Here is a 24,568-nt window from a genome sequence, read left to right as displayed (position 1 = left end):
ATCCAAGCTGGAAGTTTGCAAATGCTACCTTGAAAGTGGCATAATTTAGTTTTTTATACCCTCTCTTCCCTTTCTTTAAATTTTTTTTTGCGAAATGATACCTCTTGTACTGTACTACTTCTAAACATTTTTCTTTCATATTTATAAAGGGAAAAATATTGACTCTGTTCAGTTTTAGACGGGGAAAATAAGTGGCAACATGCACCGAATGCTATTTATTTATTTATTTATATTAACGAATCTGATGCCTTAGGGCAAGCTCCTTCCCAAGCATGTTCAGCGTCTCCCTGATCTGAAACACCAAACCAATGGACAATTCAGCCTCACTTCTGGCGAACAAAAATGAATGAAACGAGAAAAAAATATTTATACATCAATGGAAATGTATTTATGGCCTATCTGGATGTGTTAAATTAAGTGCTAAACTTTAGCACCTATTAGCACTCGTATCTCTTCTAAAATATTTAAGTATCTCTTCTAAAATATTTAAGTCTTGGCAAATGTTTAGCTCAGCCTATTGGCACTCTTGTTTAGATGGGCTAGTGCTAAAGTTTAGCATTTAGAGTATTAGTATTTGAATCCAAACACCCCCTAAAACTTAGCTATCAAGCTGCCAGGCAGGGAACGTAAGAAAAATGGCAGATTCAGTAACTACATTAGCTTCAACAAAAATTTGTTTCACGATGACATAACACTGCACCTGTTAAATTTACATGGACATGGTATTCAACTTGGTGAAAATAGAAAATTACCCAATGATAGTGTTGAAGAACTGGCGAGTAGTGATCCAGAACTTTGTATGTCTTTCTGAGAAGTCCCAGAAGTAGATCCACCTCATCGCCAAGAAGATCCACCTAAGGTTCGTGGCAGGCAAATTTAAGTATCTTTGGCCATGGAGCAATCGGCAGCAAGATGTTTTCTTATAATTTCTAACCTCTGCTTCTGCTGTTTGGAGGTCGCAACATCTCCTGGTGAAAGGCGTCCGGTAAATGAGTTCACTTTTTTTAAGAGAACTCACTTGTTCAACCAGATTCGCCAATTGTTTATCCAAGTCTCTCAATCTGGACAAGGATCAGATATCATTCTCCGATTGCCCCATGCCATGAAAATAAGGGAATGGAGACTCACAAACCTTAGAACAGCTGTTTCTAATTTTCCACAGGTAACAGCTTCAAAATCCATGGACATTGCCTGAAATTTTGTTGATCGAATGAGCATTTCCTTGATTGTGCTTTCAGGGGTCATGCTGAAACCTATATCTATCTCCCCTCTTTGTGCCTTCCTTTGGTATTCCAATCCGTCCTTAACATTGTTCTTAACTGAATAAGAGACATCATCTCTGACTGTTGACATTTCAGCCTGCTGATCACCCCCTTTTGAATTTCGCCTGTCGTGGTTTGCACCGAAACTTAAAATCTCTTGCTTCACAGGTACTCCATGTTGATCGGAATCTGGGCCTTCATCTTCAGTGGTTACATTGTTTTGCATCATCTCTTCTTTGATGTGTCTCTCACTATGAACCATTTCAGTTGCGCTCTTCCAAGCATTTAAAGTCTTGGCAAGAAAAACCGCATGCACTTCATCTTTGATTAAGGTCTTGATAAAATGATCAGCAGAATCAACAGCCAGTTCCTTCAGCAAGTCTGTGACTAGTATGCTATATATTTCATTCTGCAGTTCACTTCTCATGTCCACCTCGTCTCTTACTTCAGTTACCTTCTGCACATCAGCAAGAACATCCAGTTTCTTCAGCGAGTCTTTGAATATAGAGCCATATATCTCGCACTGCAGTTTACTTGCGATGTCCATTTCATCCTTCTCTTCTTTTAGTTTCTGTAAATCATATGCCTGAACAGCCAATTTCCTCACCAAGTCTCTGAATACTGCTGTATATAACACACATTGTAGATCAGATCTGACATCTGAATCAATCTTTACTCCTGTTAGCCTTTCAGCTTCCTCACGGTGGATACAATGCTCTCCTAATTGATAGCACTGTCTGCTATCTGACTTTCTGCTACCATATGCCCTCCTGACTGCAGCTGCCTAGTTTCATCCTCTGAAGATTGGAATTCTTCCAGGCTATTCTCAGTAGCGTCACTGTCATGATGCAACGTAGGTGGACGAGATGCTTCACCTGGAGAAGACGTGCGATCGGATCCCACGTTGATCTCCCTGACAAAACCCTCCACAACGGCGCTGTACATCTCCCTCTCTGCATCCATGAGCCACTGCTGCTCATCCATGGCCGCCCCCAGCGCGGAGACCGACCTCTCCATGGCGTCGAACGAAGACGCGACGCTGTCTCTGACGACGCCGGCGTCCAGGACCATTTCCTGAAACTCCATGAGCAGCTGCGCCATGCCGTAGAATCCCGAGAGCCCCTTGACCCCTTCGCCCTCGTGGCCGGCCTCCTGCAGCCTCGCCATGGGCGACGCCTCGCCGCTCACCTTCTCCATGAGCGCCGCCAGCGTGGAGCTCGCGTCCTCCAGCCTGGCCCTCATCCTCGACATCTTCCGGATCACCGACACCCTAAGCTCGCCGAACGCACGGCCGCACTCCTCCTCAGCGCCCTGGCGCCCGGCCGCAGGCGGCGTCTCGCGGCCGCGCGCCGGGGCGAGTTCCGCGCGCTTCCGGCGCATGTAGTCTCGGTCCGCCTCGGCGACGGCGAGCTCGGCCTCGTCGAGGCGCGCCTGGATCTGGTCCCGCATCTCGAGGAGGTCGTCGAGCAGCTGCTCCAGGCCGTCGTCGTCCTCCATCTCGCCGCGCACGAAGCGGAGGCACCACTCGAGCTGCATGATGGCGAGCTCGGCGAAGCGGAGCTTGTGGAAGAGGCGGTCCAGGTCGCCGTCCTTCCAGAGGCTCTTCCTGTAGGCATCCTCCATGGCGGCGTTCACTAGCCCCACCATGATGGAGTCCACCGCCTTCACCGACACCCGCAGCCGGGAGTCGAGGCCGCTGAAGAAGGCGTCCATCGCGCGCCACTGACGCAGAGCCCGGACCGCCTAGTCCAGCGACGAAGCTGCGTGCTCGGCGATGGATGGCGAGACTCTTGCGCGCGCGCTCGGGAACGCTCGGAATTCTGCGGGCACGACACGACGCCGCCATGTTGTGTTCGTGGCTTCGTGGAGAGGACGCGCGCATGCTGCTGGTCTTCCGAGACCGAGATGTTTGCTTCGCGAGCGGACATGTGTTCGCGGTGGCCTGGCCGCGCGGAACGGAGCACCAGCAAACGGCGCGAGACGCGCTCCGCACGCAGCTTCTCACCTTCTCCGATCGAGGAACGGAGCCGCCATTGTTGGCTCACCGCGCGCTGCGAGACGACATCTGAGGATGATGACCGAGTCCCGGCCCGAGCGAGTCTCGCACGATCTGGACCGCAAGTGGCCGATCCGACGGCTGTCGGAGACCCAGGGGTGGACGGTATCTTAAATACCGTCCCCCCCCCCCCCCCCCCCGGTCGGCATTTGGAGCGCGGCGCGCCGGCGCGGCGTGGTGACCAAGTCTGCGGCGTGCACGTTGGAGTGTGTGGCTACAAGCTTCATAAAATGGACCGGACCGTGAGTCCGTACACGCTGCTTCACCAGGAATTCGGACGCCGTCCCGTGGTCCGCCTAGATGTGGACGCGGCCGCTCGCGCCGTCGCGGCGGAGGTCCGGCCGCCCCCGGATGCACGTCCACCGCGCTGCTGCCTCCACCAATCGTCCGGACACAAGCGTGCGAGAAGGAAGAGCCGCATGGGCATGGCGGAGCTTCAGCGGGCAGCCAGAAAACGCCGCCCAGACCTCGGAGGCGCGGGGCAGCCGACCTCAAGACGCCGCCGCTCGCGCCGTCTCGGTGCAGCGGCGTTGCGTCGAGATCGTTGCTTGGGAAGACCGACGCCGTCTCTTCGCCATCGGCTGCGGCGGCATGACCTCAACCCGTTCCGTCAGACGACAGGCTCAAGCCCGAGTACCACCGCTGCGCCGCCATCGAGGTCGTCGTCGATTGGCGAACATTTGCCATCGAGCCTGAGCACCGCCGCCGCGCCGTTCGGCCCTACCCGCGTGGCACCTTGCAGCTCCCGCGCCTGCCGAATGACCGAGGACGACGACCGATTCCATGGGCGTGCGAACCTTGCCCCCTATCTGGACCGCACGCGCTCAATCCAACGGCTGACTCGGACCCAAGGGTGGACGGTATGTCAAATACCGTCCACCCCCGGATGCCGTTTCGTTTACCTTCCACCCCTGGTCGTGGCCGCGACGCCGCGCTCCGCTGCATGCCGTGGCTCGCGCGGAGCGCCGCTGTGCTCGTTAGCCAATCTGGGACGGATTCCTGTGTCCTGTTTGCTCTTCGCCGCGACTGCGAGCGACGAGAGCCTCCTGGGGGCGTGGTCACCGCGAGCTTCGTACTCGACGGCTCGACACGACGTCGTCGACGCTGACCGGTTCTTCTGGCGGGTCTCCACCGTCCTCGACGTGGAGGATTAGTTCTTGCAGTGCAGGCAGTCGGAGTGCTGACCACCGGCAGGTGGTGGAACGGTGAGCACAAAAGAAAGATCCAAGATGGATGCCATGTCCGCGGTCGATCGTCGGACTTCCGTGCCAGCGGCACCGCGTCCCCCACCGACGACATCCTCTTCTGTATGCAAGGCTTCTACAAGAAGTTCAAGCACGAGTTACGTATTCATATCCTGTCTCTCCTTTTCGGCAGAAGCTACTCTCCAATGTGCTCTATAGGGATAATAAAATCCCTAAACTCTGAATTCACCAATAAATTTCTAATGAAAATGGAGTGTATTGGCTGGAATGCATAGCCAATTTGAACTCTGAACTAGAACGGACATGCAAAGCAGTGAAACACTCAAGCCTGTCACGCTCTGTATCCATCGGCGATTAGGGCCCTGCATTGCAAAATTGGAGCAGGAGGCAGCTGGGCGGCGGCGAGGCGGCGATGTGGTTCGAGCCGGCGACCGCGCGCATCTGGGGTCTGCCGAGTGCCCAAGCCGGCCGGCCGGTCATCCCCTGCCCGGGCCCACGGACGCTTTGTCTAGAGGTAATCGGGAGAGGTCTCTCGCGCCGTCGACCAGTGGGCACACGCCGTCGACCGGTGGACACTCGCCACCGAGCAACGCCGCCGCGCCGTCCGGCCTGCGCCATCCAGCTCCGTTGCGCTGCCAGATGACTGAGGACGACGACCCAAATCCCTGCGTACGCGTATCTCGCCCGATCTGGAGCGAACGTGCACGATCCAACGGCTGGCAGGGACCCAGAGGTGGACGGTATCTCAACTACCGTCCACCCCTAGTCGCTGTTTCGGTTACCGTCCACCCCTGGTCATGGCCGCGAGCCCACGACGCCACTTTCGCTGCACGCCGTGGCTCGCCGCCGCGCCGGCCTGCCAGTCTGGGACGACTTCCCATGTCCTGATGTACTGTCACGCTTCGCACCGACCGCAAGTGACGAGAGCCTCCGGGGTTGCCGGGGGGCGTACTCACCACGAGCTTCCTGCTCGCCGGGCGCGAAACGTCCTGGCATCGTCGACACCGCTGACGGCTGACCCGGCTCTTCTGGAGGGTCGGCCTCGACGCGGAGGATTAGTTCGTGCGCGCATCCAGCCACGGGCCGGGATACAGAGGCGTCGTCTCCGTTCAGCTTCGACGAGCTGCGTTGCATACACTGGGGCCACGTTCGCCTTCATCTTCGCCACGCTCTCGCCTCCATGGCCAGCGCGTCCGCACGGGCTACTCTTCAAGGTACACACGACCGCCCCCGATGCTATCGTTTCCGCTTGTCTGCTACCTCGTGAGCCAGTTGGCATGTTGATGGTGGCTGCGCTTCAAGTGTTCGCTGCTTTGTCTGCGAGGGACCAATGCTCAGGAATGTGCATGAGCATGGCTGCCATCTGCCAGCCCCGATCCCCAGGGCCCAGGCAAAAGCATCTGCCTATTCCCGCGAGGAAGCTGCGTGCTCGGTAACGGATGGCGAGACGAGAACTCTTGCACGCGTGCCCGGAAACGGTTGGAATTCTGCGGACACGACGTCGCCATGTTGTGTTCGTGGAGAGAACGCGCGCGTGCTGCTGGCCTTCCAGAGATGTTTGCTTCGCTCGCGGACATGTGTTCGCTGTGGCCTGTCCGCGCAGAATGAAGCACCAGCAAACGGCGTGAGACGCGCTCCACTGCGCCAAATATTAGCCGCCATGGATGCGGGCACGCAGCTTCTTTTACCTCCGATCGAAGAAGGGTCAACGGAGCATCCGTGGCTCCTCCTGGCTGACCTCAGCTCTGGGCTTCTGGCACAAACCATTCGTTGTGTTCGCTTGGCTTGTTAGCCAACCAGCCAGCAGTATTGTTCTCTCATACTAAATCAGCACCAGCCACCAGCTACCAGCCAGTCAATAGTACTGTTCTCTCATAACAAATCAGCCTGACACAGTGTTGAGCGGTACCCGTGATCTGCCAAGTGGAGCGATGCGACCTCAGCTTCGGGTCGAGCAGTACACGGTACAGGGCGACAATCTGGCCGGTGCCTGACTGGGTGGTCGGGCGATGGAGCGTTTCGGCGCCGGCAAACGGGACACCGATGTAATAATTCAGCGACAACGTAGTTTATTATTCGATTCCAGGTAGCTAGAACATCTTTTACACGGTAATAAAGCATGCGACATGGAATAGTACACGACGCACACGCGGACGCGACAGAATAACGGCAAACAACGGGGCGGGGCGACCGATTCAAGCTAGCTGGTCCTTGCCGCCGGGCCGGATGGCGCATGCAGTGCAATGAAGTAAACAAAAAATGGACCGGGCCAGCCGGTCAACAAGCAAACGGGCCTGGGCTGGCCCGTCGAAGCTATAGCTATGCATGCATGCAAGACAAGCAAGCTGCGTGGGCCGGGCCGCCTACTCTAGCAGAGCCACTTGCAGTAGCACTTGCGCTCGATGCCGTGCCACCTGCACACGCCCCCACGGGATGCCCTCCATCCTGCACACGCCCTCGCAGTTCCGGTAGCTCATGCTGGCGCCCACGAACCTGTGGCTCTGCGACAGGCAGTGCCGCGCCTCCGCCACCTGCGCCGGCCCCGTCTCTGCGCGAGAAAACGTCACGTGCCGTGCCATCACCGGGAAATAAACAGGTCAGTCAGTGCATGCTTATGCTTGGCTTGGCTACGCTGATGATTTCACTTAATTACCCGAGGCGACGAGGAGCAGCGGGACGACGAAGAGGTGTGGACGCGACCACGCGGTGTGAGGAGGTAGTCGTCGAAGCCACCTCTTGGTCTTGGATCTCGATCAACTGCGTCCGACCACACGGGGGTGGCTCGTCTGCGCATGTGTAGGCGGTGATGGCTAGCTACTAAGTACTGTTCGAACTGGAGGGGTTGGCACGGAGGCGACGGGACGGAATGGGGTTTATATAGGGGGTTTAGACGTTTAATTAGGAAGCCTGTTTAAACAAATCCAGACTCGGCAATTTGTTCGAGCTTTGCTCGTCGTGTCCCGACAGTAACGTCTCGGTGCAAGTAAAGTACTCTATACTCCTAGTTTTTTTTTGGAAAACGTAGAAAGAAAGAAGTATTGTTATTGTTTTTGAAAGAAAAAATATAGAAAGAATCTGTATTGTGCACCATTCTTGAGGATAGGCGCGTGGATGTGTTTGGAATGTAGTGCGCATCGAGGCAGGCAGGGCAGCAGACGGGGCGTGCACGTACGTGCATGGATGGTGGCGCTGGGTAGGCTACGGTTTCTCAGGATGAGGTGCGTGCAGAGCACGGGGCCCGGGTGGCTAGCTACGCTCGCTACTAGAAAACAAGCCTTAGATCCACCCTAAAAGTACCAGTATCAAGATGAACCGGTACCTATAGTAGCATAGGTACCGGTTCATCTCCATACCGGTACTTTTGGGGTGGATGGAATCTTTAAATGGGCCTTAGGCACCGGTTGGTATTATCAACCGGTACCTAAGGCTCTCCATAGGTACCGGGTGATAATTTTTATATTAGTACCGGGTGTTACCACCAACCGGTACCTATAGATGAGCCTTCGGTACCGGTTGGTGTTACCAACCGGTACCTTAGGAGCCTTTGGTACCGGTTGGTAACACAAACCGGTACCTTAGGCTCATACATGGGTTACTTTAAAAGGAATATATCTCCTTCTCAATCAGAACAACTGTGTAGCTGAGATGGTAAAGGGGCAGCGTGCGAGGCTAGAGGTCGTGGGTTCAAATCCCAGCGAAAGAATATTTTGTCTCATTTTGGAGGCCTTAGGTACCGATTATTTTACCCGGTACCAAAGGCTCGAGCCATTGGTACCACTTTCGGGGTACCGGTTCAAGAAACCGGTACCAAAGGGTAATCTCAACCGGTGCCTATGGCACTTTTTCTAGTAGTGGCTGATGCGTTCCTGTTTTTGCACCCCCCCCACATCGCTTCAGCGCTCTTCAGGATCGAGCTGCTGCCGACGGCCGACCTGACATGGTGTTGTGTGTGGAGCGAGATCGACGCCAGCTCGGGATGTAGCACAGCGCTGCAGGGTCCGCAGCGGCTAGCTTAATCAAGCTGCGCCCCGTGCACAGTACAGTACGACAACTAGTCGGTGCGTGCTGACTGGCTGGCTAGCTGCTGATCGAGCCATGGAGCTTTATCTCGGCGCCGGTAAACGGGACGTGGACGGCATGGTGCTCTGTAGTCGTAGACGTCGGAGCTGCAGTCATCGGGGAGAAAAGAAAAACATGCACGGAGAGCGTGGGTCGGACCTCGGGATTCCATGGCGGCGTGAACCAGGTGGAATATGCTGCCGCGCGTGGGCTGCTGGAGGAGATCGATCACGTGCCACACCGCCTGCTTTATTTGTCACAGCCAGGTGGGCGCCCAGCTAGCGCTTCATCCTCCTCTTGCATGCTGATGCTGGCGCGGCTCTGCTGCCGCCACCGGTTAGGTTACGGATTCGGCTTGTCACCAGCGGGGCTGCCCTGTAGTCAGGATTTGGCTTAGTGCGGAACACGTTAGTGCTGATGATCACCAGCAGTGGCGGAGCGTGATCCAAGAATGAGGGGGCCCACCCTTTGTTAATTAACCTACTACAGTAATGAACAGTATTAAAATCACTGTTTAACTAATGCAAAGTTTGCATACAAAAGGGGCCAGAGCCCAGTTTCGCCTTCATGAGGCTCCGCCCCTGATCACTAGTGATGGCGGCAGATTGTGGGTGAATGGCGACCTAGCGGCCGGGTTGCCGCAGGTCTCGGATGGCGATGACGGAGGACAATACCGTGGCCAGCCAAGTTGGTGGGAGTCACTACTGGAAAAACGCACATTCGTCCGCGGCCGTTAGTACCGGTCACGGCTTTGGCCGGTACTAACGTGCAAATTTAGTACCGGGCCAAAGGAACAGTGGCCCTGGGAGCCTATTAGTACCGGCTGGTGGCTCCAGCCGGTACTAAAGTCCGCCACCGACAGGCTCTGACATCCGCCACCGACAGCTAGTGACAGTTTAGTACCGGCTGGAACCACCAGCCGGTACTAAACTGCCGCGAGGAAATTTAGTACCGGCTAGTGGCTCCAGCCGGTACTAAATGTGGCGCGTTAGTACCGGCTGGAGCCACCAGCCGATACTAATGCTCCCACTATAAATTGGCACCCTTCTTCTTCCCCGAGCCCGAGCCAGTGCCATTTCACCAGAGAAGCTCGAGCTCGGGGTTGTTCTTCCCTTAGAGAGTTGCCGCCATTTGTTCTAGTTTTAGTGAGTGTTCTAGTTATCCAAGTACGCCAAAGATTTGCAACTTCATCCTCTCTTTATTGATATTCTTTATTCTTCGTTTTATGCTCTATAGTTAGAGAAATTTGTGACTTTTAGAAATAGTGAGGATGAGTATGATTTCTTTGATTTATGCAATGATTTGAGATATATATAACCGATGACTTGAATGTGGGAGTAGGTTTATTGGCAAGGTTGAATATGAAAAATTTATAGACATATTTTTCAATCATTTTCTATATATTACAAATGACCGTAGCATATTTTTTATTTTTAGATTCAGATGACCATGTGGATAGTAGAAATTTTTAGAATGAGTGTAGACAAAACATGTGATTGTAGTAGATATAAGCATAATGTGGATAGTTAATTTTTTTTATAATGAACTAATGAAAGAATTATAATAGGTTTTTTTATTATGAATTGATTATTTTGACACTCTAGTGATGTATTTATTCAGGCTCACATTGAAACTATCTGTCGTGGTGTGCTAACCCACAGTCGGGTGGTGGAAAGCACCCGCCTAAGCCCAGAGGGTGTGTACTCGGGGGTTAGCTAGTCCTAGTTCGACCTCGCTCAAGAACACGATGAACACAGCAGGATTAGAGTGGTTCGGGCCACCGGAGCGTAATACCCTACGTCCACTGTGTGTTGTATTGCCTTGCCTCGAGAGAGTCCGCGAGAGCTTGTCTGTGTGTCTCCCGAGTGCCTGTTGTGTACAGCGAGCGTCTCCCTTTTATATCTCAAGGGGACGCGTACATGGCTATTGGGACCCCGACAGGTGGATCCAACGATGTAGTACAAGATAACGTACTGCTCATAATTATGGCATTGCAGGCGAAGGAGATCTCTCTCCTAGATTCCATTGTGTGCTCCTGGAGTTCCCCATTCAGCGTGTCTAGGCGCTGTATTGTCGGAACGGCGCCAGGCATAGCTAGCGGCGTTGCCTGCGACGTAGCTGATCAGGCCGCGTAGCTTGCAGCGTAGGCGGCATGATGGAAAAGTACCGTGCCGTCGTATCCAATTAATGCGGCAGACGGGCTCCGCGCGGGTGCGGCTGCACTGTGTACCTTGGTAATACGCGGTGCACAGTGAGGCCTGACAAAGGCTGTCCCGCGTGCCGCGGCGACAGAGCACGCCTCAACCATCCGCATTAAATGTGGTGGGTGGGCGAGTCTTCCAGCGGAAGATTCGCGCACGAGTCCGCCCCCGTGCCTCCGGGACACATGGCGGCTCCGGACCCCCACACGGTAAGGGAGGTCCGGATGGACGCAGGAGGTCCTGGACCCCTATGGGGGGTCCGAGGCCTCGGCTGTCAGCTCGGAGCTTTTCTTCCTTAGGGACATGTGGCATCTCCGGACCCATCCCCAGGTGGGGAACGGGTCCGGGGCCATTGGCCTGGTGAGGAAAGAGCCTGACCCGTGGGACTTGGCTACTCCATCCTTTGCGCGCAGTTACGGATAACTACACGGGTCCTGCCTTGCCGCAGTAAGAGTGGGTATCCCTGTTACAGGGTACCGACAATGGCCCCCGGGCCCACCTTGGGGGAGGTACGAACCCGCAAGTGGGGCCACTACTGCGATTTGGCTCTGCATAGCTTGAAGCTTCTTACTGCAGGGGTCTTGACCGGCTTTGACCATCCACCGGCGCAGTTCCCAAAAAGCCCGGCCACGCCAGCGCTTAATACGCGCACGTCAGCTCAGCTTCCACCTCGCTTCGCGCGTGAGCGACGGTTCAGATCCCGCCTTTTCACACCTTTGTTGGTTACCCGCTCTCCCTAACAGATGGGCCTGGGCTCCCTTGTCATGGGCCGGCGGTTAACACCAAGTGCGGGCGTCGCTTGGGTTCCAGCGACGGTTCCGGGGCACGCCGGTTGAGTCAGGCTTTATAATGGGGCGAACCGCATACCGCGGTTACTTTCCCGCATTCGCCTTCTTCTTTCCAACCTTTGCGCTCCTTTTCCTTTGAGCTTTTCTTGCCCCTTGCTCCCCACGCAGATTGTTCTTCCCCTCCACAGAGAGATGGCTTCCCTCGTTCATCCCCGCCGGTTCCAGACCGAGGAAGAGTTGAACATGGTGCGCCGCCTGCTAGGGTGGAGCCCACAGGAGACTGGCTAGGGGATCCGATCAGGCTCGGTTCCCCTCGGCAACCTCCGCGCGGGGGAATTTGTGCTTTTTACCTCGCACATTTCCTGTGGCGTGGGGTTGCCGATCTCTTCGTTCTTGCTGCTGCTGCTGGAAGACTTCAGCCTCTAGCTTCAGCACCTCACGCCGCACTCCATCCTCTTGACGGTCATCTTCGTGCACCTGTGCGAGATGTTCGTGGGGGTGCAGCCTTGTGTCATCCTTTTCCGCCATCTCTTCGTCCTGGTGAAGTCCGGAAGGAGCAAGGACGAAGTGGGGGGTTACTACTTCTAGATGAGGAGTGACCTGCCGATGCCTTACATTCCTGGCCTTACTGGCGGGAAGTGGGAGGAGTGGCGCAGGGATTGGGTGATCACCACCACCGAAGCCAACGAGCGCCTCGCCCTGCCGGCCGAGGGACCCGCCATCGACCGTGCATCCTGGAGGGCCAAGCCAATCCTGCAGCCGGATTTCGACTCCGTGCTGGGCAAGATCAGGTCGCTTGCAGAGAGCGGCCTCACCTCGCTGCACGTGCTCGGAGATTTCATGAAGCGCCGGATTGCCCCCCTGAAGCAGAGGCCGCATCCTGCTTGGAACTTCACCGACCTCAACGACTGCAGCAGGACCCACCACGGAGAGGGGAGCGATCTGACCCAGGAAGCCTTGGAAGTCCTGGTGCGGGCAGTGACGGGGGATGCCTTCATCCCGGAGCAGCTGATCCTTCCCCAGGGTGTCGTCCCCCTCTGCGAGGACTCATGCCTGAGGACCGCAGTGCTGGCCACCCTACCGACTCTCGACGACGGTGGGCTGGCCGCACGCCAGACCGGAGGTGACCCGAACCGTGGGCTCCGGATTCCTGGTGCGTCCGGGAATCAAGATGCGCCGGACATCGCGGGGTCCGGCCTTACCGCCAAGGGCAAGCAGGCCGTGGTTGGAAGCGCCGCCTCGAGTGGTCCCAGCCAGGCCCGGAGCAGCTCCAGTGCGTCGTCGGGGGAGACGGGCCGGCGCAGGCTACTCAGGGGCGACGGGACCCCAGTCACGGAGCCCGCCGCGAAGCGTCAGAGGTGCGCCGAGGACGCGGGCCAGGGTAGTTCCCGGGAATCCGGTCTTCGCGGGACCTCCGGAGCTGTCGTGCACCGCCATCGCCGCCGAGAGATACCTCCCGCTGGCAGCAACAGCAGCAGCAGCAGCCACGGGAGCGGCAGCAGCAGCAACAGGAGTAGCCCCGGGTTGCGCCTGCGCCGCGGCCACGGGAGCAGCAGCAGCAGCAGGAATAGTCACGGGTTGCGCCGCAGCCGCGGGAGCAGCAGCAGCAAAAACGGACGTCGGGCCTCCGAGGACGCTGGATACTCGGCGCTTCAGGGTTAGTGTTATTCTGGTCACGCCCCTTATTCTCGGTGCTCCGCTTATGCTAAAGGCTCATTTTCTTTGTTTCGCCAGGGCTCCTCGCCCAAGCATCCCTTCCACCATCGCCGGCTCATCGGCTGATGCCCAGGCGACCGCGGCCTCGGCGGCGACGGCAGGTGCGGGATCCTCGGGTGCAGCGACTTCTGCCAGCCCGGTGGTCCCCAACGCTGCAGTGGCGGGTGCGCTTGTGGTGGGCGCGGCAGACGCAGCGGCGGCGGAGGCGCCGGTGCTGGGCGCAGCCCCACCCGACGCAGCGGCGGCGGAGGCGACGGTGCTGGGCGGAGCCGCACCCAACGCGACGGCGGCGGAGGCGCCGGCGCTGGGCGCTGCCGCACCGGACGCAGCGGCGAGGGAGGCGCCGGTGCTGGGCGCTGCCGCACCGGACGCAGCGGCGACGGAGGCGCCGGTGCTGGGCGCAGCCGCACCCGACGCAGCGGCGGCGGAGGAGGCGCCGGAGACAAGTGCTGCAGTGGAAGCTCCCACGTCCAGCTCCGATCCTGTTGCAGAGGAGGAGTTAGAGGTGGTCTTTGGCAGGCAGCTCCTGCAGCTCCAACTCCCGGAGGAGGAAGCGACTCCCCTTCCCCAGGTGCTGATCCAGGTCCGGCGGTAGATAGAGGAGGCAACCTCCTCCGCCGAGGCAGCCTTCCGACAGGAGTGGGCTACTCTGGAGAGCGAGCGCCAGCGCCTCTCGGACTGGCACACCCGCCTGGAAGCGCACACGAAGGCTGAAGCCTCCCGTGCTGCTGAAGCCCGGTCAAAGCTCAAGGCCGACCAAGAGGCCTATCGAGCCAACCGTATGAAGGTTTTCAACCGGGAGCTTGTAGTATCGAGCCGGGAGAAGGCCCTGGCCCAGCGGGAGGAGACTTTTGCCTTTGACGTGGTCAGCTTCGCTGCCCAGCGGTCCGAACTGGAGACCGGGCTCGCTACCCAGCGGTCCGAGCTTGAGACCCGCAGCCAGGGTCTTGAGATCCGCAAGCAAGAGCTGGACGAGCTCTCTGGGACCCTAGCCGGATGGCGGAAGCAGCTGGAGGAGAGGGCCAGCAAGCTAGCTGTTGCCGAGGCGGAGCTGGAGGAGGACCGGAAGTCCCTCTCCAAGCGGGAGTCCCACGCCACCGGCATAGAGAAGCAGCTTGGGATTCAGCGCGAGTCCCTCAAAAAGCAAAAGGAGTCAGTGGCGAAGAAGAAGGCTGAGCTCGAGGAGAGGTCCCGCGAGATGGACGTAGCCAAAGCGGCTCTGGACACCCGGGTGCAGGAGGCTGTCCAGGAGGCAGTCCGGAAGCACCAGGAGAACCAGCGCGTGGGGGCCCAGCGAATCGCTGACTGGGCGACCGAAGCGAGCCTAGCACTGGTGCCCTTTGGAATGAGCCCAATCCAAGTGGCAGAGGCGCCAGCATCGATTGCTGATGCCCTTCCAGTGCTGAGCTCCGCTTCGGACAGGCTCCGGCGTCTGGAGCCGGTCCTTGCCGGCCAGCTCGAAGCCGAGGGCCGAGAGCTGATCCGGATGGTGGCGGAGCACATCCTGACCTGCCTCCGGAGCCACGACCCGGCCATCTCGCTGACTCCCGTGGTCGATGGCCCTGTAGCGGAGATGGAGGCCGCTGCTCGGGACAGTGTGCGGGAGGTCGTCGACTTCGTCGCCGCCTACTTCAAGCGGGAGCCTGCAGACCCTTGAGCTAGGCATTGTATCTTTTTTCTTTTTGCTTTATGTAACAAACATTGTACTAGTTGAAAATTTTGAAATAGAAGAAAACTTCAACTTAGCTGTTTGTCAGTTGCTGGTTTGCGGTATGCAGCACCCCGGCGCCCTGGCCCCCAGGCGGATAGGTTCAGTTGTTTGGACCTGTCTGCCACCTGAGCCGTAGAAGATACTCTGGACCTCCTTGGGCATAGGTGCCACATAGTTTGCAAGCCGAGCGAGCGTCTTATTCCTTCCCCTGCGTAGCAGAAAGAACTACAGAGAGAAGAATCAGCTTGTTCGCATGGTAGTAACGATACTGCGACTTAGCTGTTTGATGTATGCAGGATTGATCGTTGGTGTCTGGCTCAAAGCAAACGCCCCGGCCCCCTGGGAGATAGACTCAGCTGTTTTGAGTCTGTCTACCATCAAGACTGGACTTCGATCTGCATGAAACCTTTAAAGCGGATGCCGGGACCCCCTGGTAGGTAGCCTCAATGATTTGAGGCTGGCTACCACCAGTCAGGACTTAACCTGTGTACCACTTCAAAGTTACAGCTTAGTAGCAGGCCCGCGGGACTTACTCTGGACGGGTCCCAGGCTAGTACCAGGTCCGGGGCTCTAGATGCACAGGTCCAGGTAGCTCAGTGCTTATTACAGAGTGGTGGAGTGTGTAGGCTTAGGGTACGGAACTGAGCTAAGGCGCTACACAGGGCTCCGGACCACTCCAGGAAACAACACAATTTCTCCGGACCCAGCTTCGACGGCCCAGACCCTTCCCAGCAGTGGGTGAGGTCACTTTGTCGTACTCGATCCTTTGAGAAATAGAGCTGGACATGCCGTGTAGGACTTAGGAAGCCAACTCTTGAGCTGGAACGAGGTCCGGGCCCCTAAATACCCGGCTCCAGGTACTAGAGCACTCGTTACAGGGTGGTGGAGTGTGTAGGCTTTGGGTACGGAACCAGCTAAGCGGCTACACAGGGCTCCGGACCACCCCAGGAAACGAGCACCCCTTCTTCAGAGCAGGTCCCTAGGGGTCCGGACCCCTCTCCAGCAGCAAGGGGGTCCAGACCTGTATGGCAGTCCAGCAGCTCAATACAGATCTTAGTTGTAGCAACAAGAGTAGAGGTCCACGCGGGGGTTAGAAAAGTAAAATCTCAAGAATTGAACTGCGAAATTAAATTTTGACACAAAGACAGAATTGGGCAAATCTTTCCTTTGCAACCTGATATACATGGCTTGCGCGGTGGATGCCAGAGGCTGGGTTTATGAGGGCGGACCTCTACCGCTCTGGGCCGCGCGTTAATGCTAGCCGACGGTGCGATGGATGCCAGAGGTCGGGTTTACGGGGGGCGGACCCCAACCGCTCCGGTCGCACGCTGATTCTATCTTATTACAAAGGAAAATTTCATTTCGTCGCTCTGCCTAAGTGTAAAACTTACGCAGATGTTCTATGTTCCATGGGTTGGGCAGCAGCACTCCATCTTCTGTGGCGATGCGAACGCACCCGGGCCGACACACCTCTGTAACCTTGAAGGGCCCCTCCCAGCTGGGGGAGAGTTTGTGGAGCCCTGCTCGGTTCAGGATCCGTCTGAGGATGAGGTCGCCAGCCCGGAGCTCCCTACTGTGCACGAACCATTGGTGATAGCGCCTGAGCGCCTGGTTGTAGCGTGCATTTCGGATTGCTGCTCGCCACCTTCGTTCGTCAACGAAGTCCACGTCGTCACGCCGCAGCTGCTCCTGCATGGATTCGTCAAAAGCCTGGACCGGAGGTGAGCCCAGGTGGATTCTGGGGGAAGGCATGCTTCAGCCCCGTAGACCAGAAAGAATGGAGTCTCTCCGGTGGCTCGGCTGTGTGTGGTCCGGTTGCCCCATAGCATGCACGGAAGCTCATCAACCCATTTGGCACCATGCTTTTTCAAGCAGTTGTAGATGTGGGTCTTGAGTCCTCTGAGGATCTCTGCATTCGCTCTCTCAACCTGTCCATTGCTGCGGGGATGTGCCACGGACGCAAAGCATAGCTGGATGCCGATGTCCTCGCAGTACTCTTGGAAGAGTCTGCTTTTGAATTGGGTCCCGTTGTCCGCGATGATGCGGTTTGGGACGCCAAATCTGCACACAATGGACTTGAGGAATGCGACTGCTGACTTTTTGGTGATGTTCACCATAGGGGTAACCTCCGGCCTCTTTGTGAACTTGTCGATGGCGACGTAGAGGAACCGGTACCCGCCGATGGCCCGGGGGAATGGCCCCAGGATATCCACGCCCCACACGGCGAATGGCCATGAGGGCGGAATCATCTGCAGAGCTTGAGCCGGTGTGTGTATTTGCTTTGCATGGAACTGGCATGCTTTGCAGGACCTTACCAGCTCAGCCGCATCCTGGAGTGCTGTTGGCCAGTAGAAGCCATGCCGGAAGGCTTTGCCAACAAGCGTGCGAGATGAGGAATGATTCCCACACTCGCCTCCATGGATCTCCGCGAGCAACTCGCGGCCCTCTCCCTGGGAAATGCACCGCATGAGGACCCCATTGGCGCCACGGCGGTAGAGATCCCCTTCTACCACCGCGTAGCGTTTAGCCAATCGTACTATGCGCTCAGCGGACACATCGTCATCAGGGAGGATATTGTCTTTCAGGTAGTCCCGGATCTCGGAGATCCATGCATCGGGAACTTCCTGAGCAGGTGGGAGTGGCTCTATGGGGTCTCCAGGATCCTCAACAGAGCTCACAACCCAGAGCGGGCACCAGAGGTGGTACGCTGCCGGGACAGCTAGCTTCGAGGTGCTAGCTTGATCCCCTTCACCCAGTTCGGCAGGCTAGGCGGAAGGTCTCAGCAACCGTCTTTCGAAGACGCCCTCGGGCACGGGTGCCCAGGTAGATGCTCTCGCGGAGAGATCATCCGCTGCTGAGTTAAGTTCGCGGGGAACGTGTTGCAGTTCCAAGGCGTTGAAGTCCTTCTCGAGCTTCCTCACATGGATGAGGTATGCCGCGAGCTGGGGATTATTGCAGCTGCAATCCCCTCGGACCTGTTTGACGATTAGCTGTGAGTCCCCCTTCACCAGAAGCTGCCGGACCCCCAGAGACAGGGCTTGCGTCGCCAGCTTCTCGAGCATCTTCTCGTCACGTACCCCCTGGCGGAATGCAGTGATAATAGATGCATCGGAGATACGAGGAATGGTACCCTGTACCTTGGTGAAGCGCGAGATGAATGCCCGGAGCATCTCTCCGGGTTTCTGCCTCACGGCGTGGAGGTGTGCCTCCACACCATGCTGCTGGTATGCGCTGGCGAAGTTCGCTGTGAACCTCGCACAGAGCTCCTCCGAGGACTGGATCGTCCCAGGTGTGAGGTTCATGAGCCAAGTCCGGGCTGGCCCAGACAAGGCTACATGAAAGTAGCTTGCCATGACGGCGTCGTTACCACCAGCTGCTGTGATGGCGGTAACGTACACCTGTAGGAATTCCGACGGGTTAGTGGTACCGTCGTACTTCTCCGGCAGGTGCGAGCGGAACTTGGACGGCCATGCCACTGCACGGAGGTGCTCCGCCAGCGCAGCGCAGCCCACCCCAGCCACCAGGGCGCACGCCTGTATCCGGGCGTTTACTGGAGGCTTGGGTGCTGCCACGTCCAAGTCGGCGTTGAGGTTGCGACCCTCAATGTTGAGACGGCGCTCTCGCGCCCTCTCGACGGAGATGCGGGCATCCTCTCCCGCGCGCCAGCGGTTGAGCTCCGCCCGCAGATCTTCTGTTCGTGCGCCCCTCACGGTGGGGGAGTGCACGGATGCCGACGCACCGCCCTGGCGCTGGTGGTAAGGTACCACCGCATTGACGGGCGGAGGTCGTTGCCCAGTCCTTGCATAACTGGGGGAGGCCTGAGCCAGATGGGGGAGACGGTCAACGTCGTCCAACCACTGCCTCAGGGCGTCTGGCGAGGCTGCAGCAGCTGGAGGGTTGCGAAACAACTCCCTGGCCGCTGCCAGCGCTCTGCCGCTCGCAGCCTGTGAGGGGGCCCGTGACGGCAGCCCTGCCCCTGGAGCAGGAACGCGAGAGGCGTGTGGCGTGGAGGACGCCTCACCCTCAGTCATCTCCACGTCGTCCACACGAACCATGGAGACGAGGAAGAGATGAACTGCGACCAGCTAAAGCCCCCTACCTGGCGCGCCAAATGTCGTGGTGTGCTAACCCACAGCCGGGTGGCGGAAAGCACCCACCTAAGCCCAGAGGGTGTGTACTCGGGGGTTAGCTAGTCCTAGTTCGACCTCGCTCAAGAACACGATGAACACAGCAAGATTAGAGTGGTTCGGGCTGCCGGAGCGTAATACCCTACGTCCACTGTGTGTTGTATTGCCCTGCCTCGAGAGAGTCCGCGAGAGCTTGTCTGTGTGTCTCCTGAGAGCCTGTTGTGTACAGCGAGCGTCTCCCTTTTATATCTCAAGGGGACGCGTACATGGCTGTTGGGACCCCGACAGGTGGGCCCAATGATGTAGTACAAGATAACGTACTGCTCATAATTATGGCATTGCAGGCGAAGGAGATCTCTCTCCTGGATTCCATTGTGTGCTCCTGGAGTTCCCCATTCAGCGTGTCTAGGCGCTGTATTGTCGGAACGGCGCCAGGCATAGCTAGCGGCGTTGCCTGCCACGTAGCTGATCAGGCCGCGTAGCTTGCAGCGTAGGCGGCATGATGGAAAAGTACCGTGCCGTCGTATCCAATTAATGCGGCAGACGGGCTCCGCGCGGGTGCGGCACAGACGGCTGCATTGTGTACCTTGGTAGTACGCGTTGCACAGTGAGGCCTGACAAAGGCTGTCCCGCGTGCCGCAGCGACAGAGCACACCTCAACCATCCGCATTAAATGCGGTGGGTGGGCGAGTCTTCCAGCGGAAGATTCACGCACGAGTCCGCGCCCGTGCCTCCGGGACACATGGCGGCTCCGGACCCCCACACGGTAAGGGAGGTCTGGATGGACGCAGGAGGTCCCGGACCCCTATGGGGGGTCCGAGGCCTCGGCTGTCAGCTCGGAGCTTTCCTTCCTTAGGGACACATGGCGTCTCCGGACCCATCCCCAGGCGGGGAACGGGTCCGAGGCCATTGGCCTGGTGAGGAAAGAGCCTGACCCGTGGGACCTGGCTACTCCGTCCTTTGCGCGCAGTTACGGATAACTACGCGGGTCCTGCCTTACCGCAGTAAGAGTGAGTATCCCTATTACAGGGTACCGACACTATCTATAAGCTAAAAAAATCTTTATTTCGAAACAAGTATACGTCGTTAATCTCCATCCAATAGTGACGACACTACCTTTCGGGGAAACACTATGCGCTATATGGACGTCGCGAATCGGCTAGTCGCATCACCAGCACTTCCGATTGATACGAAGACAGCATTTGACGCAATCAGCGTGGCCGTTGTTGCACTGAGAGCATATCAACGAGCACGCTGCCTGTGCCAAGTGCTGTGTTCATATTAACCGAAAATGTTGGTGCTGCGACTGGCCGATTGGTGACATCCTTGTACCGCACCGTGTCCCCCCGAAAGGCATTGTTCATCACCGCAGGGTCGAGGTTACCGACATATACATTTTCCGAAATAAAGTTTTTTTTCTTCTAGATGGTTTCTGGATATTGAAAAGAGTGTTCTCCGGGAACTGAAGGGTGTCAAATTAATTAGAAGTTATAGAGATTTATTTCAATTAATTAGAGATTTCTCTCAATTAATTTATTCAGTTTTTTTGATTGAGAATTAATGTGATTTTGCATTGTAGTTCAAAGACACTTACCAGCAAGTGTGAAATGTAAACGAAGTAGTGTTGCTATTGGGGCATTAGTCACATTGTGCCTGCTCTGTCATAGCTCTTTCTAGACCCTTCATTATGTAGATAGGGTGAGGTCAAGACCGACGAAGAATAAGGGCTTAGAGAGAGCTGTGACATAGCACGGCACACAATGATGATTAATACCTCAATAGCAACTCTAATTTCTTTACATTTCAGACTTCATTGTAAGTGCCTGTGCAATTCGAATATGAGGATATAATGATGTACATATTTACATTGTTATTGTAAGAGTTTTTTCAATCAATTTGCAAATTAATGTGATTTATTTTAATTAATTTATTCAGATTTTATTGTAATTGTAAGAATTTATAATGTTGTAAAAAATAATAGTGTTTTCCAGTAAAATATAGCTTCAGCAGCTGGAGGGAGTGGCACCGGTGGGGTGATCGTTGTGGAATGTATGTGTCGTGGAATAAAATGTGTATGTGTTGTGGAATCTATGTATGTGTTGTGGAATGCATGTTTGGTATTTGTTATGCATTTAGTTGCATTATTTTGGCACTCTATTGATGTATTTATTGGGGTTCATATGGAAACCATCGGGAAGTTTAAAAAATGTATGTTTCGGATCATGAATATGTCATTAACCTTGATCCTTCGGTGAAAACTCTGATATTTGGGGCTAGAATCGATATCCACGATGCGGTGCGGTATATATGAGGACGCGATGAAGGAGTACAGTCTTGGTCCCAATAATGAAATCCTCGATGGTTTTAGAGGAAGTGACCCTGAAACAAAGCCTTTGCAACATGTATTTATTAATTTGGACTTCTATTAATTTTGTATTTCAATGTTAAATTCGCAAAAATGGCTTTTGTATTTCATTATGTTATGTGCCAATTTAAATGATATGAATACAAGTAAAATAATGTTGTTACTTAATTCAAAATTGTAGATCGATGGACCGACAATGGATGTACGGCGACCGGTGCACCATGGCGTGGATTAATGGTCTAAAGTCTTTTCTCGATGCGGCGGAGGCTCACAAGTCATCGAAAGGATTTATGTGTTGTCCGTGCCGCGTTTGCCAAAATAAAAAGGAATACTCTAAGATGAGCACTCTACATGCCCACATTTATGAAAAGGGTTTCAGGGATAACTATACTCTTTGGACCAACCATGGTGAACCTGGAGTTGTGATGCAAGATGGTGAAGAAGATGATGATCATAATATTGCAGACTGGGCTCATCTATATGAAGCGGGAGCCTTTAAAGATGAACCCATGGACGATGCTGAAGAAATGGACGAGGCTGGAGAAAATGCAGCAGAAGACCAACCACCTGATGAATTAGGTCAGGTTCTAGTGGATTCACAAAGAGACTGTGAAACTTTAAAGGAGTCAAAGAAGTTTGAGAAGATGTTGGAGGATCACAAAAACTTATTGTATCCAGATTGCAAGCAGGGGCTTAAAAAGTTGGGTACCACACTTGAAATGCTGCAGTGGAAGGCAGCTAATGGTGTCACCGATAAGGGATTTGATGAGCTACTTGGAATCGTAAAGAACATGCTTCCAGAGGGAAATGAACTGCCCTCTACAACATACGAAGCAAAGAAGGTTGTTTGCCCTCTTGGATTGGAGGTACAGAAAATTCACGCATGTCCTAACGATTGTATTCTCTATCGAGGCGAAGAATATGAGAAACTGGATGCTTGTCCTGTCTGTGATGCAAAACGGTACAAGATCAGGCAAAATGATCCTGGTGAGGTCGACAGGGAGGACGTCAAGGAAAAAGTTTCCGCTAAGGTGATGTGGTATTTCCCAGTAATACCACGTTTGAAGCGCTTTTTCAGAAATAAATCCAATGCTAAATTGATGCGGTGGCACAAAGAAGAGCGTAAGCAAGATCAGATGCTGAGACACCATGCGGATGTGTCCCAGTGGAGAAACGTGGATAGAGATTTCCCAGATTTTGATAACGACCCAAGGAACATAAGGTTCGGTTTAAGTACGGAAGGAATGAATCCATTCGGCGAGTGGGGTAGCAGTCACAGTACATGGCATGTGACCCTCTGTATGTTCAATCTTCCTTCTTGGCTATGCGTGAAGCGGAAGTACATGATGATGCCGATGCTTATCCAAGGCCCAAAACAACCGGGCAATGATATTGACGTGTACCTAAGACTGTTGGTTGATGAACTTTTGCTGCTGTGGAAGGAGGAAGGTGTACGTGTTTGGGACGAGTACAAACAGGAGAATTTTGACCTGCGAGCATTGCTTTTTGTTACCATCAACGATTGCGCGTGCACTTAGTACCGGAGGAGCGGTACCGGTCGGGAAACCGGTACAAACCGGGGGTTCCCGACCGGTACTAATGAGAGATTTTCTAGCAGTGAGTGTTACTTTATATATGTTCCTGGTAGAGCTGGTTTAGCGTATCATATATTAGTACTGTACTGTTATGCGATGGTAGCTGATATAGAGACGTAGATGGAGGATGTGAAGGGAGTGATCCATGTACGACCATGCGGATCGAGGTCACACACGTCAGATAAGAAGATGAACAGCAACACGTAAGCAATCGAATACATTCAAACAACTTTTGTCGCTTATATTCGTGACAACGCGGAAGCTTTATTATATATGTTCAAACATGTTAATTAAACAACTCACTCAAACAAATTTTGTAATTTGTTTTTAGTATTTTTAAACATGACGTGAAAATTAGCTACATCTTAGAACAAGTTTCCTAGAAAAAGAATCTTAGAATAACCTGTAAATTCCTTCTAATACATTTTTTTGGAAAGTTTCTTCTACACAAATTCTAATACGCCCTCCGTTCCAAATTATAAGTCATTCCAAGAATTTTGGAGAGTCAAAAATTTTCAAATTTGACTAAATTTATATTACAAAATAATAACATTTATTATGAAACCAATTAAGTATCATTAGATTCTTTATTAGCTATATTTTCATAGTGTACCGATTTGATGTCATAAATCTTTGTGTTTCTTTCTATAATTTTGGTCAAACTTTGAGATAGTTTGACTCTCCAAGATTCTTGGAATGACTTATAATTTGAAACGGAGGGAGTATAAAACTGCTGTAGATAACAATTACGAAAGGGGATGGGGATGAAGCATATATAGTAGGTGAACGTGGAGCCAAACCAAGCGGGGGCCAAATAAGTTCACTTCTGTAAATTTCTGCTTGTTAACATCAGCAAACAAGCACAAAATAAGTTGACTTGCAGTGAAGCAGCGCGTGGAGGAAGAAGGGGCTGATGCCCAGTTTCGCCTCCGGCCTCCACTATGGTCCGCCCATCGGCCCATGGTAGGTTTGTTTTTTATGTGTGTTGTATATGCATGTAAGTCATAGGTGCTGAGTAAGGCACTGCTGGTATCATGTTGTTTTTTCCTCCTTAAGAGAACTTATTTCTTTCTTATCCTAAATGAAAGCCAGATGTTCACAAGTCATGTGAATAAATATCTTTTGAAAGGATGAGCGAGTCGAACATCTCTCTTTTATCAACTTTTATGGTAACTCCTCCATAATTATATAACATTTAAAACAAACTATTTAAATAAAATTGAAATAATTTGCTTGTTATAAACATCATGTAGTTAAGAATGAAAGAAGCGCTAAATTACATAGTACACCACTCTACGTCTACCAGAAACTGATATTTTAGATTATGGATAATTCCGACCTCAGCATCCACAAGTTGAATGCTCAGCCAACATCTACGGGAAACTGATGGTAAACAAATCCATCAGCGGGGTAGATCGAGATACTTCCTCCACAGAACCAAGATGCATTCAAGGATATTAACATGTAATGATCATACAGCTCC

General features: G+C 54.2%; 1 protein-coding gene across 1 annotated transcript; it reads right to left on the bottom strand.

Annotated features, from left to right (window-relative positions):
* Positions 1-232: 232 nt before the first annotated feature.
* On the bottom strand, positions 233-3,288 carry LOC120681221 (WPP domain-associated protein-like). The gene is made up of 6 exons (XM_039962739.1): positions 2,047-3,288; positions 1,738-2,014; positions 1,133-1,632; positions 935-1,061; positions 753-854; positions 233-292 (listed from the first exon to the last, which is right to left on the bottom strand). Exons 1-6 carry the CDS (start codon positions 2,973-2,975, stop codon positions 233-235), a joined length of 1,995 nt encoding a protein of 664 aa, XP_039818673.1. The 5' UTR covers positions 2,976-3,288.
* Positions 3,289-24,568: the final 21,280 nt, after the last annotated feature.

The sequence above is a fragment of the Panicum virgatum genome, chromosome 7N, assembly GCF_016808335.1.
Source record: "Panicum virgatum strain AP13 chromosome 7N, P.virgatum_v5, whole genome shotgun sequence".
Taxonomy (NCBI): Eukaryota; Viridiplantae; Streptophyta; class Magnoliopsida; order Poales; family Poaceae; genus Panicum; species Panicum virgatum.
This window is presented reverse-complemented; position numbering and strand designations above follow the sequence as displayed.